The sequence below is a fragment of the Lampetra fluviatilis genome, chromosome 16 (assembly GCF_964198595.1).
Source record: "Lampetra fluviatilis chromosome 16, kcLamFluv1.1, whole genome shotgun sequence".
Taxonomy (NCBI): domain Eukaryota; kingdom Metazoa; phylum Chordata; class Hyperoartia; order Petromyzontiformes; family Petromyzontidae; genus Lampetra; species Lampetra fluviatilis.
In genome coordinates this window covers 5,126,681-5,140,161 of record NC_136290.1, presented here as the reverse complement: position 1 = coordinate 5,140,161, position 13,481 = coordinate 5,126,681, and the positions used below count along the sequence as shown (strand labels likewise).

Sequence of the window (13,481 nt, the reverse complement as noted above, 5' to 3'; positions counted from 1 at the left end):
TTGAACTTCTTTCGTCTCCGTACGTAGCCAACCGTGCAAATCGGAGGTGCAGGGGAAGGACAACAAACTAAACACAAAAAGCAGTTCTAAGGAAATGAGTTTTCAATCTAGATGATTTAAAAGTGCATAGCTCCAGTGGCTTCCTTATATCGGAAGGAAGAGCGTTCCAGACGTCCGCAGAAGTGCATCTGAAAGTGCGAGATGCAGCGACCTTCTTTGTAAACAAATGTACCAGTGAGCACATATAAATAAATGTACAAGTGGGTACATTTGTTTATTCATAACATATCAGTGGGTACATTAATTGATGGGACACTACCGCCCATGGGGGGTGGTAGGTGGGAGGGAGCATGCTTATGCCCATTGCCACCACACCTCACGACTGCTTCGCACAGCAATGCGCCTCACCATCAAGGCCGGCCACAACAGGGTCCCAGCACCGTCTCGCTTTAGCTCTTACCTCTGGTCACCGGCCTCTGGGTGCCACTCCTATGGGCATCTTGATAACCTGCCCACTTCCACGCGGTAAATGTAAATGCCAACTATAAAAATAGTGTTTTTTTTTGTATTTTGCCAGGTAACGCCCACTGAGCTTTATAGCTATTTCTTCAGAATAGACCTGGCCACAAATAAAGTGCCTCATCACGTGTAATTTAATAGCAGCCAAATTACTCTAACCGCGTGTTTCTAAATGTGGAAGGATAAACCAGAGGACCTGGGGAAAAAGCCACACGACCACAGGGAGAACATGCAAACTCCAAATATTCTGCAGGTGTCAGCCTCGGGATCAAACCCACGACCTCCTGTATACAAGGCGAGAGTAGTTAAAATCTCACCACCCTCGGAACACCTCCCTGATTACATCTGCAGTGCTCTTGTGCTGTGTTCCATTTAAAATGTCCAAGTTGCTCATCCTACCCTGTTATGAAATTCATTGCTTTCCTCCACATGCAGTTTTAACTCATAGGCAGAAGTTGCTTTTCTATCCGTTTTGTTATGGTACAGCAATCTGATCCACATAGTAACACAGATATTGAAATTGCTTGAAAAATCCATCTTTCAACACTACATTTAACCTCTCTCCCCTTCCAAATTGAATAGATCTACAGAAATATGGCCATCAAGTGATACAAATATCACATTATCATCATCACTATGATCAGCCATGTTCAGTCCACTGCTGGATGAAGCCCTCCCCATGCCACCACCACCATCAGCCACAGTCAGTCCACTGCTGCATGAAGGCCTCTCCAAGCCACCACCACCATCAGCCACAGTCAGTCCACTGCTGCATGAAGGCCTCTCCAAGCCACCACCACCATCAGCCACAGTCAGTCCACTGCTGCATGAAGGCCTCTCCAAGCCACCACCATCATCAGCCACAGTCAGTCCACTGCTGCATGAAGGCCTCTCCAAGCCACCACCATCATCAGCCACAGTCAGTCCACTGCTGCATGAAGGCCTCTACAAGCCACCACCATCATCAGCCACAGTCAGTCCACTGCTGCATGAAGGCCTCTCCAAGCCACCACCATCATCAGCCACAGTCAGTCCACTGCTGCATGAAGGCCTCTTCAAGCCACCACCATCATCAGCGATGGTCAGTCCACTGCTGGATGAAGGCCTCCCCACCACATTTTTCAATCCTGCGATGCAACAATCCATGCAGCATGTGCGCAGGACCCGATTGCATAGCACTTACAATGTGACGAAATTTTTTGGAAAATGTTAAGTTAAATATTGCAAAGTGGACCTGACATCCATATTGTAATTTTACGGTACATTTGCCCTGAATTGAATAATTAAAGTTTAGACTTTTTCAGAACCCTAATGGAGCAGAAAATGGAAAGGTTTTTCTCGAAATTATCTTGCAATGAGTGGCACGTATCATTGTGGGCGCGATGGTGGCAAGATCTTAACTACCTCGCCTGGTATATAGGTGGTCGTGGGTTCGATCCTGACCCTGACGCCTGCTGCTGTATATTTGGAATCACAGTGTCCTCCCCGTTGTCGCGTGGATTTTTATCTGGGTCCTCCGGTTTTTCCCTCCACATATATAATCAGCATGCGCTTAGAGTATTTTTTTATATAGCTCAGTGGGCCTTATCTGATGAAACATTTTTTTTCACGAAATTGTATTCTGCTGATGGACGGAGTCTCCCTGCACACGACAGTACATTGTGGGACTCGGCATCTGATCAGAACGAACTAGCAGAGCGTCTCAATCTCGCCGCGTGCTAACAACGGCCCCGGCATCAGCAGCAGTCTCCGTCGAGTCATCCCCATCTGATGACGCTGCGCAGGAGCCATCGAGGAGAATTGCGTCAAGCTGGCAAATGACCCACGGACCGGAAATAACCTCGTCGTCGCCACCCCGGGGAGGGATGGTAGGGCGAAATAATTAAGTATCTACATAAATATATAAATTTGAACAGAGAGCAACAACAACAACAAAAACGTGTTGCAATATCGCGGCGTTCGTTTCCCATACTCTAGTCCTCACGGACCACTACGCTGCGTCTTCCCGCATTTGCCAACGTACTCCTCCCTATTCAAATGAACTCATTCCGCGTGCCACCTGCCCAATGATTGTGCTCTCGGAAACTGACGCTGTCTGCGTTCATAGAGCCGATTCAAATGATTCTCGAGATCACAGCGTGTGTGTCTGTGTGTCTGTGTGTGCGTGTGTGGTGTGTGTATATGTGTGTGCGTGTGTGTGTATGTATGTGTGTGTGTGTATGTGTGTGCGTGTGTGTGTGTGCGTGCGTGTGTGTGTCTGTTTGTGTGTGTGTGTGCGTGTCTGTGTGTGTGTGTGTGTGCTGCGCCACGAGCCCGGCGTCCCGAGTTCGATTCCTGCTCACGGCCAACACCAGTGACGATTATCTGAACCGGTCCTGGGCCTCCTCTAGGTCGACTCAGCCTCACATGAGTACCTGGTGCGGTGTGTAAACATTGCTACTAGGGAGACAAAGGCGGTCGAGCGCGGTGCTGGCCACCCACCCCCTCGTGTGCTGTGCTGGCATCCATAGGTGCTCGCTAACAGCACTTGCTCCAACAGTATGTTAATGCTATACGGGTGATCTTTGTCTTTGTACACATGTTACACGTGTGTGTGTACACACTTTCCTTTTCACGCAGATAGCGTTAATAGCTTAGCGTGCCATGTGGTGCGTGTTTAGCAATCATCTGGCACGTGCAGCATGGAACTAGCTCATTTGTATTGCAATGGAGAGTAAATTGGTGATCTCGGAAAGATGTAGCGTGGTGGATTGCGAGGAACTGCAGCTTGTGAAACCCTGCAATATCTCTTTCATGTGTAGCACTGGCTGGGGTGAAAGAGGTCTTGCTTACATAAGAGGTGTGACATCCCTGTGTACTACAGCGCGATGTTGGCTATAGATGCTGTATTATTCATGAGTGCGAACTTCGTAGCATCGCCTTCTCGAGCTTCTACAACGAGAGAGAGAGAGCGAGCCGTTGAAAGCATTGGGAAACCATCGTCAGATAAACCTCCGCACCACCCGGCTAAAGAATGGATATGTAAAAGTGAATTAGGACAGGTTGCAAGAAGGGACGGTGAAGGAGAATAGTGAGGGGAGTTGCGGCCAAGGTGGAACGCGTCCGAGAGGACATCTACCGAGAGAGAGCGATATAATTCAGCTCGTTAAGCAGGTGCCTAGGTAGATCGTTATGTCGCAGCACCAAGAGCGACAGTGGCACCTTGGGGAGGCCTTCAGCAGTGGATTGACCATGGCTGATGATGGTGGTGGCTTGGGGTGGCCTTCAGCAGTGGATTGACCATGGCTGATGATGGTGGTGGCTTGGGGTGGCCTTCAGCAGTGGATTGACCATGGCTGATGATGGTGGTGGCTTGGGGTGGCCTTCAGCAGTGGATTGACCATGGCTGATGATGGTGGTGGCTTGGGGTGGCCTTCAGCAGTGGATTGACCATGGCTGATGATGATGGTGGTGGGGAAATAACTAAATGCATGTGGCCTTGTGGGGCTGTGCATAGGAGTGCATAATCTGAAGGTTTGTAAGTTGAGCCATTACATTGAGTACCGTGTTGAGAGACATTTACAATGGTTGTCCTGTGGAGAATCTGACTCATGTCATGTAAATGTGTCAATTCCACAACTGGATTTAGTTGCTCAATGGAGAAGGGAGACAGAATTTTACTGGGTTTTTTTGTTAATGTAAAAAAAAGTATATTTGAAAAAAAAAAGAATTATTTGGCATTATATTTATGGCCTGTTTGGTTTGACATGTGTTTGATTTTCAACAATATAGGTATGTCTTGGCACATATGTTTTAAAATCAAAACAGTGTATATAGTCTTAACAAGTACTGTGATGCCAAAAACTAAGTTATAAACAAATTATAGCATTAAAATTAATATATTTCAACAATAAAAAAACAATTATAAATAAGATTAATACATCCGTGAAATAACTCCCACTTATTTGTTATTCAACTAAAGAGTTTGACAAACCAGATCGAGGACATACAAAAATGTAAAAACATGAATAAAAAAAATTGGCCTTTCCCAATCTACCAATGGATGAAGGCCTCCCCACACCATTTTAGTTATGGTGATCTCTTGACTATTTTACTAAACTAAAAACTATTTTTTATTTTACCAGGTAAGGCCCACTGAGCTATATAGCTCTTTTTTAAATCCTTTACATTAAGTTCACTTGCTTGCTTACGACCGTGCAAATCTTTCGGTAGTTTTTTAACCCACTTCCCGTGATCCAATCGAGCTGACATTTTGCACACAGACTCGTTGTGCGTGACAATTTATTTTCGTGAAAATTTTTTTCCAAAATGTTCCACTTTTTAGGAAAAAATTTTTTCCTTATTTTTGCAATCGCAAACAAAATGGTTTGCGTTTTGACCGGTCGGTAACACGATTGTGTTATGTTGTTAGTTATATGAGGTATGGTTAGCTCTTGTTGTAGTGTGTGGGGGATTAGCTCAGATGGTAGAGCGCTCGCTTAGCATGCGAGAGGTAACGGGATCGATGCCCTTATCCTCCAAAGGCCAATATTTTTAAATCCTTTATATTAAGTCCGCTTGCTTGCTTGCGCGCTTACGACCGTGCAAATCTTTCGGTCGTTTTTTAACCAACTTCCCGTGATCCAATCGAGCTGACATTTTGCACACAGACTCGTTGTGCGTGACAATTTATTTTCGTGAAAAATTTTTCCCAAAATTTTACACTTTTTAGGAAAAAATAAATTATATTTAATTACCAATTGCTTAATGGTGGCAGGCAATCATCTGACCCATAGGTGGCAGCCATCTCAAGCCAGAGGACGAGAGGACTCTAGCCGCCACGCATATAAAGGATTTATACTGAAAACTTTGTTTTTACGGGTTAAGTTTTTTAGAAAGCGACTTGGCCACAATGGACAGCTCAACGAAGTGGATTATTATCACGTGGACATTTATAGCAGCCATGTGGATGGAAAAACCAGGGGACCCAGATCAAAATCCACGTGACTACAGGTCGAACTTGCAAACTCCAAATATACAGCAGGCATCAGGGTCGGAATTGAACCCACGACCTCCTGTATACCAGGCGAGGTAGTTAACATTTCGGTGAGGTAGTTAACATCTATCAGTCACCACTAAGCACAGTGTGTGTGTAAATTGAAGAAATAAAAATGCATAAACTCACGTGTCTTTTTCAATGGCATTATCCGTACGCGTTTGCACGGCCTACATTTTAAACCCAGCAACAACAAATACTGTGCCACCATTGTCAAGATTGACTGTGAGGAATTGGGTTCATATCAAATTAAAAAAAAATCTGATTCTTGCCCATATGCTGACGAAGCCCTGGCTGTTGTCAGTGAAGCACAAATGGCTGCATTTAGAGGCAAATGAGCTTTTAATGTTTTCATCTTGACAGTATTAATTCATTTCTCCATTGGTTTCCGCAAAAAAGGGCATTTCATTTCACATACTCATTTCCGAGGAGGCCATAAGGCAGCGGGAATTGGATTTTCAGATGCGGGGATTTGTCACTGCTCACAGTGTGGCGAGCGGTAGCAAGTAAAACGTTTTGTTATTTTTCGCGTTTTATCTCGTTAGCATTTCCACGCAGCCCGCGTTTTAAGCGCCTCTACTGATTACTCTGTTTGCTTGATTGCGATATTATCATTAGATCTTCAAATTTTGCCGCATTTGCGACTGATGTCTCGAAGCATGGCTGTGATATGCACTGTGCACTCATGTTTATACTCTTAGGTTTTTTCGGTAAAGTCACGTAGGTAAAAAAAATGAAAATAACTCAATTAAATCACGACGTTTCAGAGGCAACACAAGTCTTTGTCTTCAGGTGGGACTATCACAGCTAAATTTACTGTATCAAGACGGAGACTTGTGTTGCCTCCGAAACGTCGTGATTTAATTGAGTTATTTTCATTTATTATTCTTTTATTTTATTATTATTTTTACTTACGTGACTTTACCGAAAAAACCTAAGAGTATGAATCCTTGCAGTCACGAAAGCTTCAAATCTAGCACTCATGTTTAGTTTCCCAAAGCCCACCATGCTTTAGACCCTGTGCTTTTATTATCGAAACTCTACGCTCACGACTTACCCAAAGTTAAAAGACTAAATAAAAACTTGTGGCACAGTGTTAATTACACATCCTTCATTGTTCCTGCACTTTGAACTCGGTGACCTAAGTAAAATTTCCAGCCACATCTAATAGCATGAAAATTTACATCTGAACCAATCCCGGTGTGGGGAATTATGGTAAAACAACCACCATGAATCGACATAGCTACACATGAAATTATTATTCATTATTACGTATAGCTCGTCACGTGTGTTTTCCTTGCAGTAAGTGATCGAACACTGAAAGCACTATCACCCGGTCAATTCAACAGCAACCTTCATCGACTGTGGGAATCAACAACATAGAGACTGCTGTCTGCCATGAGAATGTGGAATTGTTAACCACTGGCTCGGGACAAGCGACAGGGAGGAGCACTGCCCCATTGCTTGGCTGGAGCAGGGAAACAGTGTCCTGGCACTTATGTACGTGTGAAAAAAGAATCAAAACAATCTCAAGCTGTGTTAATGTTGAATAATTATATTGGTTTTATTTTGTTTACTATGGAAGCTGAACTGGCAGGCCTCTTTTAATAAGGAGTGTTCTGCACTGTGATGTTTAACCATTTTTTTTTATTAATTAGCGTTTTACTTGTTTTTTATTAATACTTTACTTAACCCATTATAATTGCACTACGCCGACTCAACGTGTTGATTTCTTTGCCACGTGTACTTTTGCATGGATAGATGTCTGACAATTATTGTTGTAGATAAGTACTTATAAGTTTTCTTAAACGTCTTATTTGAACACTATACATTTCCAGAGACTCTAATTTGGAAGGAAACATTTCCATACTTGACTTCCAACACTCTTCTGAAACATAACTTTAATTGTTCACTCAAATGTCCTTCACATTATGTTTCTCTCTCGTTTTTGCGTTCATTTCCACCCACTCATAACAGTGCTAAGCATTGGCCAAGGAGGATTCTGGGAAGGCAGTGTGAAAGGTCGAGTTGGCTGGTTTCCTGCAGACTGCGTGGAAGAAATCAAACTGAGGAACGACTCTGTACAAGGTAAGTGGCTCGCACGCAGAGACGTTCCCTAATAATACCAGGTCGGCTGACTGAGCTGGCACCACTGATATTGTGGGTGAGAATCTGAGCAACACCTGTTACAAAACCAGGTTCTCAGGTCGAAAGAGTGTCATGACCTCTGGTCATCATTTAATTAACAAAAATTCCATCATAGTAAATAAAAAAAATCGCTTAATTCAGCTTTTTACATTCGGATGAGAATATTCGTTTTGGTTTTGACACGTGACAAATACTCTTTACAGGGTGTGAAACACGTTTGCCTCTTGTGTGTACGACGTGTAATCAAGAGGCTTTGGTCGTAGTTTGTGATGTCGTCTTCTGGGTTCGTTGTCCAACACCAAAAGGTGGAGTGGCTCGGCTGTGAGAATTCTCACGACGTAATGCCGAAAGGTGATTGGATTTTTTTTTTAAATGATTTAGTACTCTTGGGATTCGAAACCGTTGTTATCGTGCACGGCTATCATGGAGACACTATGTTTCACAGACGTAGTCTGCGGTAAAGTCAAAATGACGAATATGTGGTTACATTTTTAGATTTGCCAAAAATAAACCATGTCGCTGGCACACAATAGCCTCCTCTTTTTTTCGTATGGCATCATGGGATCTTTAACGTCCGCTGTGAAGCGGATGGTGGGTAGTATTTTACGGCTAATGCACCTGCAGTTATAACCGATGATTTAAATACTATTATTTGGTTCTTTCGGTTAAGTCACGTCTAAAGATAAAATAATAAATTAAATTAAATAATAGAATACGACGTTTCGATTGCAACACAAGCAATCATCATCAGGTATAATGAAATAGCGACATAAAATCTAACCAGAAAACTATAGACAGACATATTAGCAGACAGATATTACCAAGATACATAGCGAGAGCAACACAGGTAACAGAGAGGGGTGATCGTGGCCTTAAATGTCTGTCTATTTAAGGCCACCCCACAGAGACGATCACCCCTCTCTGTTACCTGTGTTGCTCTCGCTATGTATCTTGGTAATATCTGTCTGCTAATATGTCTGTCTATAGTTTTCTGGTTAGATTTTATGTCGCTATTTCATTATACCTGATGATGATTGCTTGTGTTGCAATCGAAACGTCGTATTCTATTATTTAATTTAATTTATTATTTTATCTTTAGACGTGACTTAACCGAAAGAACCAAATAATAATTCCTGCAGTCACGAAAGTTCTAAAATTAAGATTGATTTAAATACTGCGTTGTAAAGTGTCCAAACAAATGTAATCTGTTAAGTGCTTAACACGTAGGCATGAAAAAATGTCACGTCTGTTCACGTGACAACGTTATTTATTTGACTGTATCATCAGGTAGAGGAGGGTGCACGACACACATTGGCATTTTATTCGCGCGCAGGTTCTGACCCAACAAATCAATTATGAACGAATCAGTGTCATCGGTACAAAGCCACGATTGTCAATACCATTTACCACCTTGCCAATGAGATCCAATAGCTCGTTTTTGGCCACCCTGCTCTTCCATGCCGTTTGTAATGCAACATGCCTGATAATGCACTCGCTTCGATTGAATACAATGAAAACGCGCGTGTGCGGTTCATCACCGCGATGCTGAGACGATCTGCCCCCAAGTCACTTGTCTCCGTGGTGCCTTCCTCCTGGAAGATGTGAAAGCACCCCGACAATAACTTGGACTGCTGATTTACCCAGTCTCGCGATGTTTTATGTTGGATGTGTTTCAGCTGCCATTGTAGTGTAAGTGAACGCGCAAGAGTACACCATCACGCACTCTTTAATGAGCTCTATATTATCAGCAAAAGAAAAATAGTATGTGGTGAATAAAAATGGTAAAAAGAGATCACGGTTCAGCCATGCATTTGCAAACGTTTATTAAGTTAAAACAGCATATGGTGGGGTTGTAAAGCAGTCACATTCTGGCCTCGTTAGTCATAATATTGACCACAGCACAGATCCCAGTACTTTTTTAAGCTGCGTATATTAAGGAGATCCAGGGCAGGCTCAGATATAGTTGCCGTTGGTGTTGTGAAGAATCAACCCTGGGTCTCTGCGACGTAACAATACATTAAAGGAACTGTGTTGGCAGCATTATACAAGTGCACATAATCGTAAGAAATAAATCACCACATTGATCGTTAACACTGTCTAATAATCGGAAAAATGTGTAGAAGACCGGTGGTTTAGATGTATCTTGCTCTGAAGCAGGGCTATTGTTGATATTTCACGGAATGGCACATTCAGAGCAGAGGCCAATTGCCAGAGAAGCTGTCCACTTTGAAGAAGAGCCGTTGCTTTACATTTTGGTTTATTATAAATGTTGTGTCATACAGCAATGTGTGTGATGAATGCAGTGAATACAATTCATGTGTCAGTGGGATTACAGCTCAGTGAAGAAGCCACCTTGACCATTATTCACACAACCAAAGACAAAGACCCCCATCTCGAGTTCATCAGGCTGTTGGGGCAAGTGCGGTTAGCGAGCACCTATTAAGGTTGGCACGGTGCACAAGTGGGGTAGGTGGCGATCACCATGCCTGGCCCCCTTTGTCTCCCCATTGCCGATGTTTACCCACCTCACCAGGTACTTATAACTGAATCGACGTAGATGATGAGGCCGAAGACCGGTTTAGCTATTTGCCGCTGTTATTGGTCGTGAGCGGGAATCGAACTCGGGTCGTCAGGTTAGTAGCGCAGTGCGCTAATCACTAGACGACTGCTCCCCATATTATTATTATTATTCTCAGGCACACACACTGATTTATACATGAAAACGTAACCCGCTTTCATATTTTCCAAACACCGCTCGTGTCGTGTGCTCCGTGGTGAGCACAATTTCAAGCAGACAATGCATTGCCCTTCGCACTCCACAATGTACGCTCCATTTCACCTCAAACAAGCCGACGTGACATCGGATTGCCTCGTTACGTTGAAAGCCGACCTGAAATTTGGTTGCGAAAAAAATACAAAAAACTCGACGGGGTCGTCACCAACGCCATGCGGCCTTCAAAGGACACACGTGCACAAGGGGGGGTTGGGGGGGGGCGCTGTGGGCGATGGCCTTTCGTCAGTGGTAGAGAATGTACGCATTCGAGTGGTGGTGAGCAGTCTGTAGGACAGCTGCCATCCTACTAAGTGGTACAATTCTTTAGCTACCCTATGAGGATGATGGGCTGAGCAGGGCAATGGTATAGTAGAGGGAGAATCAAGTGCTCTAACACGCCATGGTTAGAGCCTCCAGTGGATCCCAGTTCTCTTATTCAGTACTGTCCTGCTTTGGTATGTTTTGCCGATTCCTGTTGCTTAAGTTTTGTATGTACTGAATGTCTGTTGGACTTCTTACGCACCCTACGTTGCCAACCGTGCTAATCGGAGGTGTGGGGGAAGGATGGTATTAGCGGGTTGATGGGGTGATTGTATGAGATAGTTGATGATGGTTAATGATGGCGTGATGTTCCGAGCTGGTTGACGTATGTATGTTGAACTTCTTTCGCACCGTACGTAGCCAACCGTGCTAATCGGAGGTGTTGGAGAAGGACAACAAACTCGAGAAGCCAACAATCGTACTTAATGTCAGACTCCTACTTGCTGTGCTGTATCCTACATGTACTGTGTTGCCTTGCAATGGCCTTTCTTCTACATAGCACGTGAAAATGAGTTGGTACGAGTGTTTTCCACGCCGTTATTTCAGAATATTAAGGACAGCAACGGCAAGCGTTGAGTCAAACTGGAAATCTGTCTCGTGAATATAAATACTCGTCGGCAGTCCAAATAAAATCACTGCAATATTTGTTTTCACACGCGCACACACACACACTCCCGGCAAAAAAATTCTTCATTTCATCGTCAAAAGTGGGGACACACATTGCAGACGGTCTCTAGATTCCTGAGCGAGTTTCTCTCAACACTGACCATCTGTTCAGTGTTGCCGGCACGATTCAACGAGCTTGGTTCTGTCGTTTGAAAGTACGCAGTCAACGCAGGCCCCTGCCGACATAATCCGGAACAACAAGCATTTTCGAAGGAATTTTTCTCACATTGAGGAGAAGAAGAAGAAGAAACAAACAACAACGTGGCGAGAGTTGTGGGCCGTCACCCAAGCGTATTTTTGCGCTCAGGGGATTTTGGAGAAACAGCAACAGCGGCGTCGCGCTAAGTGCCCCAAAATGCCAGACGTCGATGCATCGCAACGCTGGAACAAGCATTTAGGCCACGCTCGTCTCGATGAGCGGTCGAAAATCAGTGGTGATAAACAATATATGCATTTGAGTGGTGGTGAGCAGTCTGTAGGACAGCTGCTATTGATTTCCTACTAAGTGGTACAATTTTAGCGATCCAGTGGGGATGATGGGTTGAGCAGTGAAGTGGTATAGTGGTAGCAGTAGAATCAAGTGTTCTAACATGCCAGTTATGTTCTTTAGTGCGGCCCTGCTTTGGTATGCTTTGACGATTCCTGCTGCTTCAGTTTTGTACGTATGTCTGCTGGACTTCCTTTGCACCGTACATCGTCAACCGTGCTAATCGGAGGTGCGGGTGGAAGGCAACAAGCTCGAGGAGCCCACAATCATTCTTCCTGTCAGACACCTACTTGCTGTACTGCCTCCTGCATGCACTGTGTTGCCTCGCGAGATGGGTGCCCTAATAAGGCTATATTTCTGCATAATTCACCCGATCTGGATTAAAAGACATGCACCCAAAACACTCGTAACTGGGCTCAATAGAGGGAACATCGGTATTATCTGACTTAGAACTGTTAAACGCACAGTGCTCTGAGACAACTTTTGGAATCACTCATGGGAATGGCTCATTTGCGAGCAAAATGCACTTTTCTTGCATTTTTAAAAATCTGTGTTATTACAGCGCTTCCTTAAGTACATATTCATCATCGCAGCGTATAAATATTAATGGTGAAACATTAACCATCCCAGATTTGCTGACGTCGTAGTCATTATAACGTCCAATGGGAATGAACTGCAGGAAATAATATGTACATATTTAACAAACACTTTAAAGTCATTTGTTAATCCACTACTGACCGAAGCCTTTTCCTACACCATACTGGACAAAGCGGGCTTTGGCGTATGTACCTCGCTACGCCGGTCAGTGCAGGTAGGTCAAGCGAGAGGAGGGTGCCCAGGACCAGCTCAGACTTCACCCACAACTGATGCTAGCCGTCGCTGGGGAATTCAACGCAGGTTGCCGGGTTCCTGGCGCAGTGCACGAACCACGATGCGACTGCTCTCTCACCCATGTGCATACACACAGAGTAGAGCGTTGCTCCTCCCTTACACTACCTCTCTGCCCCTCCACGGACAGAAGAGCCACGTGTCACATTGTGGAATGATCCGAATGTGACGACGCACCTGTGAAGGTCTCTGAGTTTACTAGCGACTCAACAATTTTTGTTATTGCACTTATTATACGTATCATGATTGTTTACCGCTCATGGCACATTTTCAGAAGGGTTCCTGCCACGTCTTTAGCAGTAGGGGGCGTTAACTGCTACACGTAGAGAGTATTTCCATTGAATAATTTGCAGGTAAATACTAAAACTTGGAACATTTGGACCAAATTTGGCAAATAGTACTTGTAGCACGTTTAAAAAAAAATTCGCCATGGCATTGCGTGAATTCCGCCAGTTAGCAACTTGTCTTGATGAATTGTGCGACGCACATTTCTTGTTGAAGTGTTTTCGTGTAAACCGCTTTGTCATCCGAGACCCCGGGATTCAAATCCCCAGGCGGGAGACATTGTGTTACTGAATCGAGCATTTTTTTCCCCTTCCATTTTTCCCTTCCATTGCTCTCTCTCTCTTGCTGTCGGAAAAATG

General features: G+C 44.1%; 1 protein-coding gene across 2 annotated transcripts in view; it reads left to right on the top strand.

Moving 5' to 3' along the window:
* The window catches only part of LOC144936478 (SH3 and multiple ankyrin repeat domains protein 2-like), a 672,911-nt gene that overhangs the window by 375,212 nt on the left and 284,218 nt on the right, over positions 1–13,481 (top strand). For both annotated transcript variants that reach the window (XM_078863558.1, XM_078863557.1), the window contains one exon: positions 7,532–7,642. In XM_078863558.1, coding sequence (XP_078719684.1) covers positions 7,532–7,642 — 111 coding nt within the window. The remainder of the gene's footprint in view (positions 1–7,531; positions 7,643–13,481) is intronic.